Here is a 23325-nt window from a genome sequence, read left to right on the forward strand (position 1 = left end):
CCATCCTGTCATTACAAACCTTTATGACTTTATTAGTTTCTGCTTTTGTTCATACAATGGTAACACTTTATAATAACTGCACACTATTAATCATTAATTAAGCATTAGTAAACAGATAATTCATAATTTATAAAGCATTAATAGACAGTAATAAACAGTTTATAAATACAGATATAAATGCTTTATTCTTGATTTAAAAGCATATCTATAATGTGTTTAATAATTGTATTTTCATACTTTATTCATGATCAATTTATCATTTCTCAATGAAATATAGCATTATTTACAAACCAGTTATTTAGGAGTTGCCAGTGATTCATAAGATCACAAGAAATGTAGTAAATTCAGGTAGTTATAAAGCATTTAGTAGTGGTCAGTTAACTATTTATGTGAGCTCATCTAAAGTGAGGACTAGTTATGCCTTGTAAAGCATTTATAAAGGATATTTAAAGGCTCAGTTATCTTCTAAACAAAAAACCGAAACAAACACAACACAAGTGATACAGAACATATAAATATTAACAGCCTTTAAATCTTATTTGTAAAAGCTTTACAAGGCATAAATAGTTCTCACTTTAGATGAGCTCACAAAATAATTAACTAACAACTACATATGTTTAATAACTACCTGAATTAACCCTGAATTACAGTAGATAACAGTAAATTACTATAAGTAACTATTACTATATGTCTGAATAAAAAGATGTATGAATGCACATTTAAATAGTTTATTAGTCATTTACTTACAATTTCTAAGTGATCTTATGAACCACTGACAACTCCTTAATAAATGGTGTGTAAATAATGCAATACTTAATTTAGAAATTATAAATTGATCATTAATAAAGTATGAAAAAACAATTATTAAATACATTATAGATATGCTTTTAAATCAGGTATAAAGCATTTATATCTGTATTTATAAAGGGCTTATAAATGTCTATTAATGCTTTATAAATGATGAACTGTTTCCTAATGCTTAACTAATGATTAATAGCATGCAGTTATTATAAAGTGTTACTCATACAATGAAAGAGATCTAAACACAACTTTTGGACCCCATTGACACTCTCTAATACAGACAAAACATTTTCATCTCTTTTAAGTGCTCCACAGAGGAATAAATGACAAAATATTCATATCACATCACATTATTTCAGTAAAACCATTCAGTATAGTATCAAAGTACCATGGTATTACCACCAGATACTATCACTGTACCACTTTATTACCAGGGACAGCTGGCAACTACCCATCTAGAACAAGTGAAAACTCAAGCCGTTTCAGTAGCCGTAACATCAGAGCTGTTATATATGGAAAACAGAAGTTGAGTAGATGCTTGAAAACACTGGCATTGAGCATGTGTGTATTAAGGGTTCAGTCTTGAGAAAAGCACTGTTCTTTTACACAGGCTCTTATCGTTCATCTCCAGATTTGAATCTTTCTTTGTTCTGATTCGATCTTCTTTTTATAGCAGACCTAGCCGTTTGTACTGTTGTTTACCACACACAAACCCAATCAATTAGGATTTTACCAGCCTTTAAATCCCATTGAAATGCTAATCTGAATTAGCGCTCCAACAGCTTCATATTCTGTTCCTAAACTCTAAGATTCAGTTAACCCGTTGACTTCCATTGTACGTACTTTACTGTAAATGGCAGGTCAGCAAGACTAAGGCTTTAATATGTCTGTCTCTCAGAAGACGAATGTCTTGAAGGGAGATGATGCACCTCAGACAGCATGATTCACATGTCAAATCACCGTTATATGGGGACTGGTGTGATTTTATGCTGCTGTGAAGCAGAATGAGTCTTTATAACACGTGACAGGGACTCAAGCCTGAGCAATACTCCTCACCATTCCCAGGAGTCTCAGCACCGCAAGTCTTGTTTCAGGCTCATCTCTCGCTCTTCAACGCTTTCTCACGCCTTTGTCTATTCTTGGCTTCTCAACATTTTGTCACTTTGATTAACTTGATATTTCTCCTCTATTTCTTCTCTGTGAGAATTCAGTGTTTGACTTGAATTAGCATCACATTTTGGTGTAATCAAATGTGCAAATCTAATGTGTAATGAGCAACTCTTTAATTGATAATTTAAACATTACTGTGTACTCCCATTCAATGGCTTCAGAGTTTTTTACACATTAGAGGTAAAGTTATTACAGTTTTCTTGAAGACTAATATCTTAAAGACTTTATTATGTGGCTTGCAACCTAAGTTTGTTATATTCTGAGGCTATGCTTGTAGATAAGCGTCTGCATTGAATGCAAATGTGAGTGACTTTGTATAAAAGGGTTATATGTATGCTCATGTCCTTCTAAAATACATATTTAGCAGATAATCCCAATATAATATTTACAGTGTTTCTACTTCTGGCAATAAGAACAAAATGTCAATAACTCATCTTCTCAGTTTTATGTCTTATTATCTTTATATCAATTTCAATGCTATAGAGAATGAAAATGCCCCTAATATCAGCAAAACACTATAGTTAAATGCATATGAAAATAATGCAAATCATAATCAGATTGGAATACTAACTTAGTTTTAAGAGCATAATGAGCAATAAACAAAAGTGAACAACAACAGTATTCTGCATTGATACTGCAAGACTTTTTTTTTTCACAGCCTCTAGTTACTATATTTGAATGAATAAATAAAAGTAACCATATTTAATTCCATTTTGTTTAAAACTTATGTGACTTCTGACAGTCTGATTAAATAATGAATCAAAATAGATATTTTACTGTGGCTGATGTTACTTCTAGCTCATTTACATTCTTCTAAACAAAGTATACATATTTTTGTACATTTAGTTGGCTATATAATTTTTTCGAAACGTAGAACATTTTTAAACTGTGCATAGTATGTAACATTCCGATATCAATTGTAAATTATAATGCAGCAATAGTAAAAATAGTCTTTTATGCTAATTCAAACACAGCCCTGATGTAAACCAAAGACTCTTGGTTATGAAAAATACAAATAACAATTCTGTATGAATATGAACATGAATTCCAAAAATAGCATGCTTCCCGTCTCATCAAAAGAACTAAAGGCTTGATAATCCTGTTGAAGTTGAAGTGAAGCTGCATCATGGGTTGACCCAGTGAGGAACTGAAGGGAGCTGGACTCTAATCATTTAATGCATGCTAATTAGTTGCAGATTTAGGAGATTAAAATGCCATACAATTTGTCAAAGTTTAAGGCTAGTCCAGTCTCTGCACTCTATATTTTTCAATGGAAGGCCATTTCTGTCACAGAATAACAAAAAAGTAATTGCAACAATTTAAAGCACAATTATGACTTTATTTACACATTTCTTTTTTCCCACCACAGAAAAAAAAAAGTAGCCTAACTATGACATTTTAATTTCAGAATACTGTTTTTTTCCTCTCAGTTGTTAGTTTCTATCTCACAGTTAAGAGTTATATACTCAAAACTCTGAGGAAACAAATCTGAATTCAGGGATATAATCTTGTAAGAAAACAATTACTTTTTTAATTCCATGGCAGAAACAAGCTTCCATATTCATGAGATGAGAATCTAATGAGAATGACAACTGAGAATAAATTAAATCCAAGAGTAAAATATCCAAACTTCATTTCTTCCACTTTAATTTTTGTGATTAAAATGTGTCCAGAGAGATTTACAAGGTCATCATAGTGAAGATGAATTTAAAGCAGCACTTACCACCACAATGTAGCGAGGTCGATATTGAATAGTGCCAAACAAGCCCAGGATGACCACCAGGATGTGGAAGAAGTTTGCAAGGATAGGAGCCCACTGGTAGCCCAAGAAATCAAACACCTGCCTCTCTAGCGCCACCATCTGAGAGAGAGAGAAAGACATGAGAGGACATACTGTATATTTAGATGAATGATTCAGAAACCATTGGAATAAAGGTTTAAAGAATACCACGTTTTCTCATTATTGACTATTTCCAAAGAGAACTTTCTCCAAGCGCACTTTACCTGGTTCTGCATGTCCTCTGAATAAGAACAAAGACACTTGTTTTATCATCAAGCATCTTTAAGTGGCTCTTAAAACTCCCCACACTTGTTTTGATCATTCTAGCATGCATATACTCAAGAGTGTATCAGTCTACTAATGTGTGGAGCACAAGGGTGGCGATTCGCAGACAGGTCCCTGTGTCCCGCCGCCTCCTCCTGTGAGACTCGCTGCAAAGGGACGATTAATGAGATTACAGTGAAAGTGTGGTGCACGCTGTGAGCTGGCGAGCCAGTGACTGCCTACTGTGAGATGATGAAAGAGGAAAAGACATGGAAACCTGCACCGCTTGCAAAAGGAAATAATGTTGTGTGATAGATGGTAATGTCTAATTAAACAACCCTGTTGCTGCACTCATGTGTGCCAATTTAATGTCGAATAGAACGGAAGAGATTCAAATATTGTCAAATTCATCATATAAACTTTTGAAAATAAAATTGTTGTTTTGTTTTGTTTTCCTTTGGCATCTTTGGTGCCATTTATGGACCGTTTCTATTCCACAAAAAGGTTCTTTATAGTGTAAAAAAGGTTCTTTAGAATATTTAGAATATAAACTGTTTGCTGAAAAGTTATTAGTGGAACCATAAATGCTTCTTTTATGGCTTTTCCTGTGAAAAACACTTTTTTTAATCTTGGCTTTTAAGAGTGTTGGAGAAATAAAGATGACTACAGTGAGTTTGATAACTTGAGTGAGTTTGCCTACTACTTAAAGGCTATATTCTTGGGTTTAAGTGAATAGTTCACACATAGATGAACATTCTGTCATCATTTACTGAAAAAAAGAAGGGACACAAAAAGTCATGAGCCAAGTTTCCTTTCAAAGTTGCAAATTTAACTTGTGTGCAAAGTTGGAATGTCCAGCCCAATCTCACGGCAATTCGTACATATTTTATGAGTTGGCTAATTCATATGAATTCGTATAACCTCACTTGTACAAATTTAAACAATTTTTGATAAATGATACATATTTTAGAGTTGCTCAATTTGTACGAATTACCTACTCCTAACCCTACCCCTAAACTAGACAAATCGTTCTAAATCGTAAGGTCATACGATTTAGCCACCTCATAAAATACGTACAAACTGATTGTGAGATGATGTTGGAATATTGCATAAAACATTTGCAAACAAGCAACGTTTCCATCCAACGAGTCAAAGAGAACAAAATCGTCACTTCCCCAAAAAAACTGCCACTATATATCACTAAGAAAAGTAGGAGAAGCTACTGAACACAATAATTTTCCTATAAAATAAATAACTTGCACCTCAGAACGAGAAGACGAAACACAATGAATGCGGTTATTGCTTTCGGAGCTGGAACGCAGTCTTTAATAGTGCTGAGCGTCAATTATACAGAAATACTTTGATGACAAACTTTGCTCGGGCATTTATTAATGAACATACCAACATTTCAGATGCTGTGGAACAAGATCGGTCCGCTGGTTAGTCAGGATTTATCGTCCCACAGCGCAATGTCGCATGACATACAGTATTTGATGTGCTTGGAGGAATTTTATTATCAAAATGCATTTCCATCTCCCATTATTCACATTAACCCTTTTTCACACCAGTCAAAAACCACCACTTTTTTGTGAACTAAGGCATTTTTATTCAAAATTCAATGTTTCCATCAATCGTTTCTGATGCGACAATTAAAAAATGTGCATAAGAGCAGAGTGATGAAAACAGTTAGTTGACTGGAAAGTTTTTACTCTTGACTCTTGAATTTGCGCACTGAAACATGGTTGGTGAAGATAACAAAGCTGTCTTATAAATGATAATGATATACCAAATATGAATATGTGAAAATGTAAATGAGATTTAAAGGGTTAGTTCCCCCACAAATGAAAATTCTGTCACTTTCATGGCATTCCAAGCCTGTAAGACATTTGTTCATCCTGAGTTAAGATATTTTAAATTTAGATATTTTTGATGAAATCCGAGAGCTTTCTGGCCCTGCATAGATAGCAACACAACTGACATGTTCAAGGCCAACAAAGGTAGTAAGAATATTGTTAAAAAAATCCACGTGACATCAGTTGTTCAACCTTAATGTTATGAAGCTACGAGAATACTTTTTGTGTGCATCATAAAATTTGTGTAGATGAACAAGGTCTTTTGGATTTGGAATGAAATGAGGCAGAGTAATTAATGACACAATTTTCAATTTTGGGTGAACTACCCCTTTATGAACTACCAGCTAACAGTAAGATTTATATTTCAGTCTGTTCCTAAAAATATGATTTCAGTATGATTTCACAAGACATGGTATATACAGTGTACAAGCTGTATGGACTATTTTTAGACACATTTTGAAACTTTTCTGCTTTTAATGTATGGAAAAAAATCAGCATGAACATTCTTGAAAATATTTAGTGTTCTACACTCTTATAAAGGTCTTATAAAAATAAAGATTCCTTATTGGAATCAATTGTTTTAATTAAATGTTCTTTATAGTGGGAAAAGGTTTTTAAGATTAATAAAACTTCACAGTCCTGGCAGACACAATTAAGCATCTGCCATGATGGCTTGATCAGAGCCGAACATATTGGACAATGTGTGGAGCAGAGAGCAGGAGTGATCACACACACACACACACACACACACACACACACAGAAGTGTGGTGGGGGTGGATTGTGACAAAAAAGAAAGGGAGAGGGTGATGAATGAGGAGAGAATGAGTACAGATGAGAGTGGAAGAAAGGATACAATGAAGAAGATGAATTGATGGGGAAACAGACGAGTGGGATGTCACTGAAAACAAGTGACAAATGACAGAGAGAGGGAGAGAGAGAATAAAGGAGAAGAGTAGAGTGAAACTGACAGACAAAACTGAAGTCTGTCCCATTTGAATCAGCAACTGGGAAAGTTAGGACTTTCAAGCTAAAAGTTTGAGATGTAGTATGTCTAGGCGAAAATATAGAAATAATATTTGCGTAAAAAAGAAGAAGTTAATTTCACATTCAAATTTTTTTTTATTTTATTTATTTATTTTTTAATTATTTGTAAATTTGCTTCTTGAGTATTTTTTTTTTTTAATAAACAATCACACCATTTGTTTGTGTATATTAATTTTTAGGGCCACTCGGATTTTCTCTTTTTCCATTTAAATAGTCAACAGCAAAATAAGTGAAAGTGCCCCTATTACCTTTCATGTGTGTAACACAGCTCTAAGTGAAAGAAAAAAGTTTCCCTGATAACTGATGTCCACAACGCTGCTTTATTCCCTTAGTGACTTCAGCCAAAAATAAAAATTAAGAGCAAGTGTTAGTTATGGAGCAAGTTGTTTCATTTTTCAGAACAAGTCCAGGAACTTTTTTAAAGAAATGAAATTAAAAACCCTATCTTCCCAATCCAATTTTCAGTTCATGTTGACTAGGTTCCACTATTTCACATTTAGCACAGATTTTTAGTGCGCAGACTCTCACTCTCCAGTAAGAAACACTGAATATTGACCACTATCCAAGTGTAACATTCCCAACCCAATTTCCTGCCAGAGAGAGAGAAATCAAACTCTAACGACACACAGGAGGAAACACAACCGGACGACTGATCGCTTTAGTAACCGTCTGAGAAGCCAAAATTGGGAAAGACTGTTATTGGTGAGTGCTGGAATTAGGCTAATCAGGACTTTGGCAGGAGGTGTGATTGTGCTTGTGGAGTCCTGGAACAGTTTCAATGCTGGAGTCTGATTTCTGTCCAGGCTGTAGAGAAGAGTGCTGGGTTGGGTTTTGGGGTCGTCCCGGGGTATGAACAGATTAATGGAAGAAAATGTGGTCAGGTCAGCTGGGGCTGAGGGTACAGATCTCAAAGCGGAGAGATGGCATGTTTAGTGTTTCACGCATGCAAACAGCTAATGATGAAGGAGAGCGCACTCTCTTTCTCTCTCTCCTTGACTTGTGGGACTCATTAGCACGTGCAGGAATGGCTGAATGCTTTTAGAGGCTGAAAGATGAAGCAGAGGTTCCTGGCAAAGTATTCCGATCCCCATCATATCAGATTCACTCCCGCTCCTTAAACCAGCCATTTCCCCTAGATTAGCTTCAGCTAGCCCACAAATCAACTTGTGTAATGCGCCATTTTTGTATCTGATCGATTACCACGAGGCTGGGATCCGCTGCGGTAATCGTCTGTTTAAATTGGAGCTAATCCCATAAAGAGTGTGTGTAATGCTTCAAATCATTTGGAGAAGATGTTACGGCTGTGTCAGCGGGGGTGAAGCTGGGAATAAAGTCCAATAAGAGAAGGAAGGATGTTTTCCAGTTCTCTAAAGCCTAAGTTATAATCAAAAGAGCTTTTGTTCACCACTAATAAATCCACACAGCTACTTAGTAAACACTGGGGAGAAAAATCTTATTGTATAACCTTATTTTATACAGCAAGGATGAATTGAAATGAACAAAAGTGACATTAAAGACATTTACAATGTTACAAAAGATTTCAATTTCATATAAATGAGGGTTTCCACAAAATTATTAATCAGCACTGTTCAATTAATTAAGCAGCTGTTTTCAGCATAAGTAATAATAAATATTTCTGGAGCAGCAGATCAGAATATTATACTGATTTCTGAAGGATCATGTGACACTGAAGACTTCTACTTTTACTGTGTTTTCACGTGTTTCATTGCGAAAGTAGCATTAAAAAGTATAGTTGTAAACTATTCCAAAGCTATTCATGCACACACACACCACCCTCTGTGTTTCTGAACGATAGCGAGGGTGTGATTTCTGGTAATGACGGGTCACGGATCCATCTATCCATCCACTCCCCTCTCCCTCCTTCCTGACCAACATCAGAGAGATCAGCCTAACCCTCTTTTTCTGACCCATTCTTCCTACTGATAAAGAGGTGGCTGTTTTCCATCCTTGATAACAGGCCTGCTGTACAAACATCACTCAGACAGAGATAAAAGCAGAACATCTGAACAATTCCATGACCCTCCATTTTTTTTAACTTTCCCCTAGCTGGAAATATCCCGTTAAGTCATTTCTACCTCAGTCTCAGGCTGCCTCAGACCGCATGCGTATTTATGCATATTACAAATAAAAATAGCAAGAGCTGGCTGAAATCACCAGCTCCAATCTGATTGGCTGGCTTTACACAGCTTGTGGAATTAAGAGCGCCAGTGTCAGAAAACAAAAGAAGCTTAGAAAAAAAAAATTTGAAAACAAAAAAAGAAAAGGTCTCCTGAAATGTGCAGGCAACAAAATATTGCTGTATTGAATTTACAACATCTGCCAACACACAGACAGAATGTTTTAAAACAAAATGTTTAAAGCTAATGAACTGCAGTTGGTCACTTACTGTATTATGTTACAATTTAAAAGCATAGTTCCCCCCAAAATAAATTTTTTGTCATTGTCAAGATTTACCAAACCTGTATTAGGATCTTTCTTATGTTGAACACAAAAGAAGATATTTTGAAGAAAGTTGTGACACAAACTGTACCATTTGACCATTCGCAAACAACCGTACATACTTATTTACTGTTGCTATCTTTGATATGGTGACAAATTATAGGTTTGTTTGACTTTATGCGTGCAGCAAAGATCGGCTGCCACTTGACAAAAGCAATGCATTATGGTTAGAAAATTTGTCTGACTTTTATCAGCGCTGCAGCTGCCTTACGATCACATGTGCCATCAAAGTACCGCGAGAGTAAAACGAGACCAGCTGCCGAGGTCATGCGCTGCAGTTGCTCAAGATTGGCTGTGAAAGCCTTGATGATGACACACTTTATTTTCATTGGTTAGATTCTGTGATGACAACCGCGACAAGTGTTGCATGTTTATTCTAACAATTCAATTCCAATAATGCTCACAATTCTGTTTTTGTAACAGTAAAGCTTTGTAACAGTAAAAAAAGACACTGACAAAAGTATATATACCCACACTTTACTGGCATTAAAATAGTTGATGTCAAACTTTATTTATGTATTTATTTCTAAAAAAAAATTTTTTTTACAAATATTGCATTTATTTAACTTCATTTCAGTGTCACTACCAGGAGCAGAAAGTGTCCAACTTGAGTGGCTACTCTTGATAGCCGGTGGCAGGTTAGTGTATTTTATCTCAAACAATCCAAATATCTGGGTTCTGATTGGTCAGATCGCCTGTCAATCAAGCTCCAGCGAACGGTAAGTTGACTTCCATGTTTGGTTACCCATATTCTTTTGTGTTCAACAGATGAAAGAAACTTAAGCAGGTTTGAAACAACTTGAATGTGTCTAAATTACAGAATTTCATTTTTGCATGAACTATCCCTTTAACAAATGACAACTGACACACATGACAATTAGATGTCTTCCAAAAGCCTGAAAGCATCTGAACAGTGAGTACTTTCATTTTAAACACTAATATTGCTGTTCTGAACTAGATCCGTGGGAATTACTTCAAAAGCAAAGAAAAAGGACAAAATTATGTTTTATTTTACAGACCATAATAACACTGGAAAAAACTATTGTAATACATTCCCTTTGAAGCTAAATGCTACAGTTCGATTTTTCTCCAAGCCATAGCAAAACTGCAACAGCTGCCAGGATGTTTTTCATCAAAGTGTGTTGTAATTAAGTCTCTGTGGCATTCATCATTGTAAAATCCATCATAATTCATCATTATTTGCAGTAATTAACTGCTCCAAACACAGTCAGCTGTCCGGTTGATAAAGCCATTAATTAGACCATCACACAATGTGCGATTACAGCTTGTTCAACACAGTCAGCAGCTTTTAGCCAGTAAACTGTGTTCAGACCTGTGAACTCTGATCCAGTGAACATTAATGACATACTACAACATCTCTGCACTAAGGAGTTTTGCATATAAAAGACTAACACATACATCCAGTAACAGTAACATAGTGGGGGCTTGTTTAATGCTGTTAGTAAAGCCATCTATCCACGATGTGCATTGCATATACAAACATGCTCTCTCCCTTTCAAGCCCCAGCTCACTGAGGATTTACACAGTTCAGTGATCTCAGGGTCAGCAGGAAATCAATGAAGAACTGAACGAGCTGAAATGATAATGGATGTGCATCTGGAGGCCTGGAGATGTCTACAGGCTGTTTAGTTTCACATAACCAGACCTTTGACTATCAGCATAAGGTCTGGTCCACATTGCAGATAAGACCAGTGCATTTATACAGAAACAGACAATCTGACATTCAAAGGTCTATTCACACCAAAAAACCATAACTATATTGTTGTCTACAGCAAGTGACAAAAATAGTATGTTTATTAGAAGCGCACTGCAGTCTTTTAATGCTTTAGCTCTTTAAATTCACGTGGATTCTGACTGGCTTGCATGGTGTGCATAGATCTGAAAATGAGCTTGTTTATTTGCTACTAAATGCTTCAGACAAAGCTCTGAGTATTTTTCTCAAAAACACATTAAATGTACTAAAAACATATTTTTTTTCCTTTGCATTTTTGAAAATTTTCGTGTGCAGCCGACAAAATTATGAAAACGATCCCCATTCACATAGATCCACGAAAACAACTAAAAACCATGTATTTGAATGCCAGGCCAGTTGTTGGCGGTGTCAATTGTAAAATACACAAAGCATCTGGCACATAACAATAGACTGAACACATAATTTGTATGTGTCACAGCTTTCACAAATATGATTTATCGTAGTTCACACAGAGATGATAACGGTATTGTTTTCGAAAAAGTGCATGTCGAAATTTTCCAACATTTTGTGTTTTCAGTCGACCAAAATGTTGTGTAAACGCATGGACTAAACGCATAAAGTTTAAGTCAGGTTTTAAGATTAAAACTGTGTCATGTAAATGCACTTTAATCTATTTTTACGCTCCTCATCCAGTTTCTTGCGAGGCATGTTGCCTGTGCAGTTTTAACAATGCTAAGTTACCAAAAACACTGTAATACTGATTAACTAAAGTTATATAGTCCTTTTGTCTAACTGCACACATTGAAATTTAATTTCTAGAATTAGCAAATTTTAAATAAGCACATTTAACAAGCAGCAGATCATCTTTTTTTACTTTTTTTTCAGCAGTTTAACAATTCAGAGAGCTAAATCTGCACTGATCTGAATGTTCATATTTATCATCATCACTTCACTTAGTTGCATGCCCCTCCTCCTCGTTTTGCATATTAAAGCCATATCCTTCACAATAGCTTGATTCCTGCTGCATAATTTTGGGGGTTGCTATGGGAACCATTCCACTGGACAGCTCATAAAGGTGCTTCTATGGAGAGAGAGAGAGCACTCTGATCTCTGTATTCATTTTTATAATTGGTCTTTCAACAGTGAAGGTGAGACGAGGAGGAACGGAAAGTCAGCACACTCCACCCCCTGTTCCTCTCTAAGCCCCCCGGCACATACCATAAATCACACTCTACAATCAATAATTCACACATGCTCAAGGAGGGGGAGGAGGTCAAAGAGACAATTAGAGACAGATTCAGATAAAGGGAGGAGCATGTGCTGAGACAATGGTGACTAGGGAATCTCCCTTACATTTTTTTTTTCATTTTTGGGAGTACGTATTCTAGCATAACCACTCAAAACTCTGTCTCTCAATATCTCTATTCTGAAGAACTTTCTACACTTTTAAAACCCATCTGAGGCATTTCCTCTTCAAACAGGAAGTTTGGGTGGGGCATATCAAAGCCTGTAGGGTTTTGTTCTCCTCAGCCATTGAACATCGGTACATTGAAATTGTAAACTGATGTCTGAACAGTTACTACATTTTACAAGGAGCAAAGTGGGCTATAAAATATGAAGTCTGCATTTTAATCTGTATGAGGACATGAACAAATAAACTTCATCTCCAGAGTGGCTCTGAGTGTCACTCAGCAGCATTTTACAATTTGATGGAAACACACAGAAACTCAAAGGTTTTTTTTTATAACGCGCCAAAATAAAAACTTGTATTTACTTGAAGAAATTATTAAATATTCCTTTTATACAGCAGAAAGTAATTCTCAATATTATTGATAAATTGTATTACAACTATTACAACATTATTTACGGAATCGCACAATATCAACATTTTTAAATGGAAAACCTGAACTGTGCAACATTTTGTTTAGCGAAAATAAAATAAACTGCTACAGTTCCACTGGATCACATTTTTAAAGATTAAATCATTTTTAATCCATGTTTCACGCACGATCATAAAACACAGATTAAACAATTCAAAGGGTACTATTATGTTAAAACTGTTATGCATACAAAATTATATGAATTCAATAAATAGTTGTTTGACCAATAAAACTTAAAGGGCACCTATTATGCAAAACTCACTTTTGCATGTTGTTTGGACATAAATGTGTGTTGGCAGCGTGTGTATACGACCACACTATGGTATTTTTTAATCCCCATGAATCATAAGTAGTGTCTCACAGCTAACCAATCACAGAAGCTGTAAAGTGTGACATCACAATTTACCAGCCCCACCCACGACTGTTGACTGACACTGCTGTAATCTAACTGAGCATGGACCGCACACAATCTGCCATGTTTATCTTCATGCTAGAGCGTTTAAAAGCACCATTTAAGTAAGAACTGTTTTCTTATTACAGCTACATAAGTTATTCAGTTCAGAAGCAGTGAGTGACTTTCTGCTTTTATTCTATTGCTTGAGGCATATTAATAGCATAGACAGCAGTATGGGTACTGTATATTATGCTGCTTTCGTTTAATACACTGATTTAATATAAACATGCAATTTCTTTCCTAGATGTTTACCTTCACAAACATAACCGACTGCGTTTTTATTACTTATGCATGTTTCTGACATAAACTTGTGTGTGCGAAAGAGAACTTAGTTTAGTACTCACATGCCTTTTGCAGCCGATTTCTATACGTGTGCTTCAGATGTGTGCATTCAGACAAACGTAAATCAGACGTTAAAATTATATAGCTTTAAAATGCATTATTTGGGCACGATAGACATGATAATCAAAACCAAACAGATGTTTTTTAGCAGTTACAAGCTCTAAATATAGCTGTGTTCTGGAAAAGGGATGGGAAGCAGCAGTTTATTTGCATATAAAGAGACATGCACTAAAACAGTGTGTTTGTATTTTCATGCAAAATAGGCACTTTCAAAATGATGTAATAAATGATATGTGGGGTATAACCCTCACAGACACATTCTGGCTACACCTGAGACTTATATTACATATTGTAAAAAGAGGCATAATAGGTTTACAAAAGAATTAAGAAGTAAAACAAAGAATATTTTAAATAGAAAAAAATTTCTTTTTGGGGTTCTTTAAAGTCATATCACTGATAGTCATGATTGACAGATTAAACTTGTTTTTGTGGCTAACACTGTTAAGCTAATTGCCTGACTAGTATTTGCTAGACACAAACACATCTAGCACAATGTATTGTCCGAAATTGTGAAATAGTTGTAACTTTCCCCTCAAGAGCTCGTTTTCTCCCTCTCCTTCACTTCTGTAGAGTATCATATGATCAATCACCTTTCCCCTCAGAGCTATTGATCAGCATCTGGGTGTATGACTGGCCTGCTGTTGCACTCAATACAGGGGCTTCAGTATTTCAGAGCGCGGTCAATATTCATACTCAAGGCATCAATTGACCCTATTCAGGAACATCTTGTTGTGGACTCAGCACACAGGTGGTCTAAATCTGTTGTCACGGTTGAGTAATGGTCCAAAAAACCAAATGCACAACTTAGCTAAGCGTGCTAGCTTAGCCACAATGCTTTATTCACAAAGCAGTCAAAGTTAACCTGAGTCATCTATTCTAAATAAATGCTTTATATCGCTGATATCAGCAGCTGCACATGTGACTGGCCTTTCGTTTATACTTCAGTGTTTTATTCTAGGTGCATTTATTCCATTTAGCCCACTCTTGTCCTGAAGATGCTGTTTGTTGGCATTATAATCAATGTCAATGTTCTCCCAGACAGCACTCTTGTTTGTCAACTGGCCAATGTTCACAGTCAGAGGCTTGACACAATCAGTTTGCCACAGTCTGATGGGACTTCAGGAATGAGAGAGAGAAACAGAGCACTTCTTCTCCAGCTTAAGGTGCTGCACAAAACATTTCATCTGTAACTCAACACTGAAGCTCACCATGGGTGATCAGGATGCCAGTAAATGTAAATGGAGGTTCGAGGGCATCAGCTGGTTGTTTGCTCGCTGGTGGGATGTTGATAAAGCAGTGATTCATATGCACTGACACAGTGTTGACTGTACATGAATAAGCACAGATATGGAAATTAAAATCCATCATTGAGAATTTCTGGGAAATGAGAAAAACATAACATCTAACTCTTCCAAAATTTCCATTTGCTTCCACTTCCATTCAGTTATATATGAACTATTATGTGATTCAATGTTTCAACTCAGTACCTACAAACTTAAGGATGTTCCCTTAAGCCAAAAGTTTTCTTCAGTTTTGACACGAATGCTTGCCGTATGTGTACAAATAAAATCATAGCCTTTCGAAATACACTATTTGAACAGGCACTCGACACATGCACACTAGAAACATCTAGACACTTACATCTTTGTCTAGTGTCTGCGCTTTATCTGTTGAGAATTTATCAACATAAAATGTTTTCATATTTGTTTAAACTAGCGTCTCCAGTAGTTAGTTGCTGTTGTCGTTCCGTCTCTTCAGTTTCAACTGCGAAACAATGACACAGACCTGTGTTTCCATTTTGTGGACCAACTTATGTAAAAGGTAAAATCATTTTAAAAAATCAGGCTGCGTAAATACTGCATGTGTGTACTATGCTAATGACGCAATTCATGTCATATACACTGTAAGCATATCCTAGAGCATTCCTGGGGTTTTAGCAGGCAGTTCTCATGTAGGAGATTCAATAGGTTCAATTCAGTTCAATGGCTGAACATCACTGTATTTATGTATAAATATTGTTCATTTCAGTCAACAGATCTAATAACCAGTCTAAGGTCACGTTCTATTTTAAGGTCCAGTTCCCACAAATAACTATCTACTAACTATGGCTTTTGCATCAGTAAACTCCTAATTACTGCTTATGAATAGTTAATAAGGCAGTTGTTAAGTTTAGGTATTGGGCATGTAGAATATGTTCATGCAGAATGCAGGCCTTCCTGAGTGAAGCAGAAGCATTAGGTGGGAATGTGCTTGTGTGTGTGTGTGTGTGTGTGTGTGTGTGATCTTGTTTTTGTGACATATCAGGACACAACTCTGTATAATGACATGGGTATGACACAGGTATTACAAGGAGAGGGTGACTAATGAGGACATAACCCATGTCCCCATTTGTCAAAACGCTTATAAACCTTACAGAATTAGTTTTTTTGAGAAAGTAAAAATGCACAAAGTTTCCTGTGAGGGTTAGGGTTAAGTGTAGGGTTGGTGAAGGGCCATAGAATATACAGTTTCTACAGTATAAAAACCATTACACCTATGGGATGTCCCCACTTTTCTGATTGATTCCACTGACTTTTCTTTTCTGATTCATTCAACTAATTAACCTTAATAACAGCCTGAGTGCATTAATGAAAAGTTGTTAATGCAGAGTACACAGACTGTTTGTGAGTGAAAGAGAAAAGAAGTGGTGGCGTCCTTTGTTTTATAAATATTCATCTGCTTGTCTGGCTGGGGGATGCACATTGGGTGTTGGGCTGAATCATATGCAAATCAGCTGATAAACAGCGCCACACATCCCTGCCTTCATTTGTCTGGGAGATAGAGGCTGCCGCCAGGTCTCATAAAACCGTCGGGTGTTTCTGTCTCCCATAGCTGTCATGAAATAGCCAACAGGGGCAAATTAACCTTTACAGGAGGGCAAAAGGTTCCATCAACATAACCAGTGAACCCCTGTAGCCTCCTAATGACACCTCGTGAGCAAATTAAACCACAAATTACCCAGTCCTAACGTTTTTCCTGCCCTCCCGTGAGGGTCTTTGACTTTGCGGAGTCAACTGGTGCATGTTTCTGTGACTTCTTCTTTCCACTGGGAGTGCTGTTTGTTTAGATAATGTGGCTCTCAGTGGGGAGCTAAGAGTAAAAACACATGACATGTCAACTTTACTTCTGCATGCTGACTGGACCTCTATTAAGCATGTGTGTAGATTTCAGTGTGGGTTCAATATGAGTTAAGCTCATGTGACAGAATCAGTGACATGCTGTCGATTACCTCAGAAAATCATTTCATCTCGTCTGTCAGTTTGTAAAACCAAGCAAATAGCATTTACAGCAATGCACTTGTATGGTAAAGCTATAAGGCAAGGCTCCTGACTAGATACGCATTGTTTTAACAGAATAACCATAAGCAGGGTTAAGAACTAAGAAATTGTTACATTTTCTAAACAAGAAAAAAAATTCTAGAACCAAGTGATATTCCGATGGAACACCGTACTGAAATACATGTAAATATTAAATACTTCTAAATTTTTAGCAAAATGTAATATTTCAGTTTCAAATGGGCTACTGACTTTCAAAGTACTCAAATATCTAAAAAAAAGTACATTATTATGTACATAAATTAAATGTACAGTGGTTGATCTGGAAGCATTCTGGTTTTAAATTCCATGCTTAGCCACACGACTTACATTTACATTTTACATTTATTCATTTAGCTGACGCTTTTATCCAAAGCGATTTACAATTACTATATATGTCAGAGGTCGCACGCCTCTGGAGCAACGTGTCCCTGAGCAAGTGTCTTGCTCAGGGACACATTGGTGTCTCACAGTGGATTCGAACCCGGGTCTCTCACACCAATGGCATGTGTCTTATGAAACTGTGCCAACACCACCCTTAAAACATCATTTGTGCTGATCTGTGCAAAGTTATACTCAGTCTTTCAACTTCTATCATGACCATGTAAACAAGTAAAATATACAACTGTTGCATGATAAATGCAAGCCAGTGTTGGGAAAAGCTACTTTTAAAAGTAATAAATTACAATTTTGCGTTACTCCATAAAAACAAGTGACTAACGGCATTATGTTACTTTTTGTAATCTGGGCTGGGCTTGCTTTTTTTTTCTTTCTTCTTTATTAACAACAACAATATATATAATTGTATTCTTTTTTGGCAGCTGTAAAAGTCCTTTCAATGAAACGAATAAGCCTCAGGCTGAAGTAACTTGTGTTACATATTTGAAAAAGTGATGCTTCTAGTAAATTGAAAAAATAATGTGTTACTTTACTTTAAAAAGTAATCTGATTACATAACTTGCGGTACTAATAATGCATTTCCCCCAGCACTGATACATGCTTATCAAAAAGAAACTCAAAATAGAAAGATACATCTAAAAACAATTACTATGAAAATTCAATACAGTTATCAGATGTTACCTACCTATAATAGTGCCACCACTAAAGATAATTTGGAAGAACATAAGGGTTAACAACAAAAGTCTATGTTTGTGGTTTAAACCCCTCCATAATGCCATACCCCATAGACAACAAGTGTAAGTTTATCAATGTAAACAGTGTGTGGATAAATAGTTCCATCAATGTAAGTTTTTTTAATCTATATGTAAAGGGATCACAGACATTCAGGCCTGGATTTGATGTGTGTGTGTGTGTGTTTACGAGTCAGAAGTCAGAGAGTATCCTCCTCCTGACCTCATTACCGTATCTCTCCACAAGCCTCTCTGACATATAGAGGTCAAAGCCACAGCCATTTATTACCCACAGTCCATCAGTCACTCTCTCTATTCAGGGGTTGTCAAACACACACCAGTATGTGTGTCTTTTTTCTCTAGTCAACACACCACAAGTGTAACCCTCTTCCTCCTTTTGTGTCCAACAGAAGAAAGTGACTCACACTGGTTTAGAACAAGAGTTTCATTCTTTGGTGGTAAGTCAAAGATCAAAGTAAAAAAAAAAATCAAGCAGCTTGTTAACAAAAAACAAATCATTTTTAAATGCCTTTGCCTGGATACAGATTAAATTCCTCCCAGGTTAACCGTGAATCCCTGCAACATCTCAGAATTACAGTAAACTTTCCAAACACACAGTGATTTCCATGTCTATGTGGAGAATGTCTGTAGGAAAACGCCAGATGAACTCACCACCAGGGAGACTTTAAACCAGCTGCTGACAGTTTCATGAGCTTTTAAACAAACTCCTCGTCTATTACTGCTAGAGCAGAGATATGGAGGAGGAGGAACCAAACCAGATGTTCCTCAACAGCTACAGAGGGTCAAGTTCAAGACGGTTTCCATGTGTGTGTCTACCTGTGTTTCCCATGCTCCTCTCCTTGTCTTATCCGGCAGAAACAGGTGTGTACAGCTCTCACGAATGACACTGGATCAACAGCATCATCTCCAGTGTGTGGAATTGAGAAATGATGAGCCATTCAACACAAAGTAAGCTTGGACATGCAAACTATTCTGCCGTGATACTAGGACATTGCTTGGTGGCTGCTAAGGTTTTCTGCATAGTTTATTGGCCTCTCGAGTATAATATTTTGGTTAGGGATGCACCAATATTAAAGGACAGAAATGAAAAAGAAAAGGAAGTAGCGACAGCTCTTCCTTGACTATCCATAGACTATCGCAAAACTGATTCAATGATTGAAAGTCTAGCACGCATCATCAGAGAGGAGAATGTTGCTTCAATAAAGACTGAGCTTCCACTTTTATACAAAATTACATGGGCAAAAAATTAATAAAATATAATAAATAAAAATAAATCAATTGTAATAGTAATTTTTAAAAAAAAGTATACATCGAAAAATTGTCCACAATAAGATTAGTATCATTCATTTACAAAATATATTAAAACTGTTCAAAATTTGACACTTTTTCTTTATTTTCTGTAATTAAATTTCAAATAAAACACTAAAAACTAGAAAGTCAGTCACTTTAAATCCCACAAATTAATTGAATAAGCTTAAAAAAAAATATTTCTATTCATTTTTAGATTTGATAAATATCGCATTCAAATGATTGTGGTTTTAAAGGTTAACTTTAAGCTGGAAAGTTAGGTGGCATCAATTCATTATTCTAATATCGATTTTATTAAAAAAGCTCTAATATTGTCCAATAGCCAAATAGCACCAACACCAACATGTCTCCAGAATAAAACTCATGTGCTTCCTCCAGTGAAAATCTATGACATTTTTCATCTGTTTTATAATCTTGTGAAATTCATCTGATCACTTGAAAGTAATATCACCAATCTCCTCAACAAGCCACGGCGAGGAACGAATTAGTTTAGTTTAAGGGTTTCTTCAAATCTCTAAGTATGAGTACTACGTTTGTCTCAAGCACTACTAATAAATACTAGCATCAATCCACCAGCCATCCAATAAATTATTAATATTTCCAGTCAGCTTAAGAGAGTTTTGTGACATCTTTCCACTGAGAACAGCACGCATGAGAACAGCAGTAACTGCAGACTCGTTGGGGAAACTCTATGACATCAAGATAATAAGATCTCATAGCAAGACAGAGAGCAGGACTTCATCAAAGCGCAGGAATGTTTCCCTGAGGTGCCTGAAATGAAAGGAAGACGGACCCTGTCTAGCTCAGGGAGGGCCGGAGGTCTGACAGGAGCCGACGTGCAAACATGCATGTGGGCCGAAGTGTGTTACACCTCTGTCTTTAGAGGGCAGCAGGTGTCAGCGTGTTTTAATGCCCCTGTCAGAGAGGATTGTGGGAGGAATGGACAGCATTACACAAGCACTGTCACAGGTACCAGAAATAAAAGACGCGGCTACGGTGTCAAATTTGAATAACGTGCAATCAGTCTCCAGCAGCTGTTTAGCGGTGTGGGCGTTCAACGCATGTTTACATTGCCGTGGGATCAGTTCAGTTGTTGAGACTGGGATTGGTGGATGGGGGGGGAGGCTGACTGAAACAATGCAAAAAGCAGCTGCAAGACTTTCCACATGGAAATGAGGACACCAGCAACCCACTGCCAATATAACATTTCACTGACAAACAACTTCTACGAACACTTAAGCTAGGATGGAGTATCCGATGAACCAAAGCAAGCTGCAATAAAGATTAAGTGACAATTACAGTATAATAGCTTCTTGGAGAGACGAACATCTCTCTCTTTGACAGGAACATGGGTAGATCTAACTAATGACTCCTGCCAACTCTATCCAGAGTGTAAACAGATCAATTTAATGCCATGCTGTGGGGTCTACAGGGTCCTCGCTATGCACTTTTACATACTAAACTAGTGTTTAATAAGCATGCAAACAGTGTCAGCACAGTCAGATATTTATGGAAACTTCATTATGAAGGTCTTCTTTATGTTTTTCAGCTGTTATGAGCTGTTATGAGTTCCGGGCCGCAAAGGTCTGTATGCTTTGGAGGTTTTTTAATAGTATATTAATTATCTATGAAACTGTAGAAGTGGCAGATCTTTTCTTCAGTATAATGATGACCATATGAGTGAAACAGACGATCATAAAATGTAGATCAGGACTTGTTTTAATCCGTTGATTGGAATGTCAGCCTGCAGTCGATTGTAAGGACGTTTAAGTGGAATAGATGAATGGAGAAATCCAACATAGGTCGTTTCACTAAAAGTTTTTATAGTTTGACTAAAAAGTATGAGGTCAAAAAAAAAAAATGTAAGCATTCATTAGACCTATAAGATGCATATTGAAAATAAATTGGGTGAATTTTCATTTCATGCTGACTTAAGTAGTAGTGCAAATATTCTGATGTCACAAAATGACATCATGACCCAAATCGTAAATGGTTTTAGACAATTTAACTAGCAACACACCAGAAAAACAAAATGGCAAAATTAATTCATTTTTAATGTGGAAAATATGGTTTTATTGGCAATACTTTGGGCTAATTTTCTTGTCTTATTGTGGTGACAAGTCAACAAATGGTCAGATTTTAAATGTGAAAATGTTCTATATTAATATAATATTTATTACAACACTTTTGACATTGTGTTGTCACTGTCGTGAGAAACAGAAAACCTGATTAAAGAAAAACAACACAAAGTTGTTTTTAGCCCTGTATTCTGTTCTATCTCAGTGAAAAATCAGTGTAACAGTATGAGAAATGTTCATCTGTGTTGACTTAAGCAGTCCAAAAGCAAAAGCATTAAACTGCCCGTGAGAGTCTTTTCCAGCTCTGGGTTGTTTTATGGAGGGGCCAACCACTTAAACACATGTTCGACCTTAACTCAGATCAAGATAAAAGAGTTCAAGCACACACAGTGTTTAAACAATGTAACTCATGCATGTATCCAGCAACATAAACAAAAAGCAACAAACCAAAAGGCAACATATTAGGCTATAAATCAACCAGCTCACATATGTTGAGCAGTCATATTTGTCGGTGTGAAATGCACATTTATCAGAAAACAAACTCACCAACTGAAACGTGCACAGAAATATAAGGGTGCACCGTCCGCTGCAGCAGCCCATTGTGTTAAAGCTTGATAACGAGATCCTGAATATATGAGACTATCAGCAGAAAGTCCTCCACAAACACAGAGAAGCGCGTCAGTCTCTGTCCGACACAACACAAAGCTGCTCCGCTCCCATTGTTTCCAGCGGCGCTCAGTGAAACAAACGCAGATCACTACTGTCGCGCGAGGAGTGTGTGACACCCGGGTGTGAGTGAAGTGAAGTGCGAAGAAAGAGGGAGAGGAAGAAGAACGAGGGGGAGACGTGGTAAGGGGCGGGGGTCGCAGGCAGAGGGGGTGTATGTAAATCACAGTGGCTTGGTTTCACACACACGGACACAGGCTTTGTGAATAAACCACGGTGTGTGTGTGTGTGTGTGTGTGTGTGTGTGTGCTGATTCGAACCCAAGAAAAAAGCTGAAAAAATACCCAAGAACCACAGCATTCATGAAAATAACAACTTAAACCAAGCTAGGGCTGATTGTCTGGTTTATTCTGGGCTCACAGTCTGGCCAGTCAGCTGGTTCTTTTTTTGGCCAACAAACGGAAAGTGCCCAGACCCCTCTAAATCCAGCAAGCTGGGAGAGCACCTCAGACTAGCAAACAAGCACAGAAACCATATCTACAGACAACATCCCTAATGAGAAAAAATAAAAACCTATACCAAAAAAAACAACCTAAACCAACCTAAAACCTACACCAGCCAAAACCAGTTTTATCTGCAATCGGCTGTGATTGTCTTGATCAGCCCTGTAGACCACATAAAACTAGCCAACAAGCATAGAGTCATATCTAGAAACTGCATCCCTGCTGAGGGGGGAAAAACCTAAACCAGCCTACAGTTGTTTGCTGGTTTTATCTGGTTTGAGATGGTCTTCTTTATTAAGATCAACCGTGATTGTCGTGATCAGCCCTGGAGACCACATAAGACCAGTAAACAAGCATAGAATTAATATATAGAAACCATATCC

At 36.7% G+C, this 23325-nt stretch overlaps 1 protein-coding gene across 3 annotated transcripts in view; it reads right to left on the minus strand.

Annotated features, from left to right (window-relative positions):
- Positions 1-22626, minus strand: part of LOC128011308 (sodium/potassium-transporting ATPase subunit beta-1-interacting protein 3) — a 48479-nt gene extending 25853 nt beyond the window's left edge. Inside the window, exons 1-2 of one of the 3 annotated variants that reach the window (XM_052593549.1) lie at positions 22320-22626; positions 3695-3832 (exon numbers count right to left, since the gene is read on the minus strand). In XM_052593549.1, coding sequence (XP_052449509.1) covers positions 3695-3832; positions 22320-22373 — 192 coding nt within the window. In that variant the 5' untranslated portion in view covers positions 22374-22626. Of the gene's footprint in view, positions 1-3694; positions 3833-3975; positions 4117-22319 lie in introns of those variants that run through there. The other 2 variants (XM_052593551.1, XM_052593550.1) reach the window with 2 other exon arrangements.
- Between the last annotated feature and the right edge of the window lie 699 nt (positions 22627-23325).

The sequence above is a fragment of the Carassius gibelio genome, chromosome B23 (genome assembly GCF_023724105.1).
Source record: "Carassius gibelio isolate Cgi1373 ecotype wild population from Czech Republic chromosome B23, carGib1.2-hapl.c, whole genome shotgun sequence".
Classification (NCBI taxonomy): Eukaryota; Metazoa; Chordata; class Actinopteri; order Cypriniformes; family Cyprinidae; genus Carassius; species Carassius gibelio.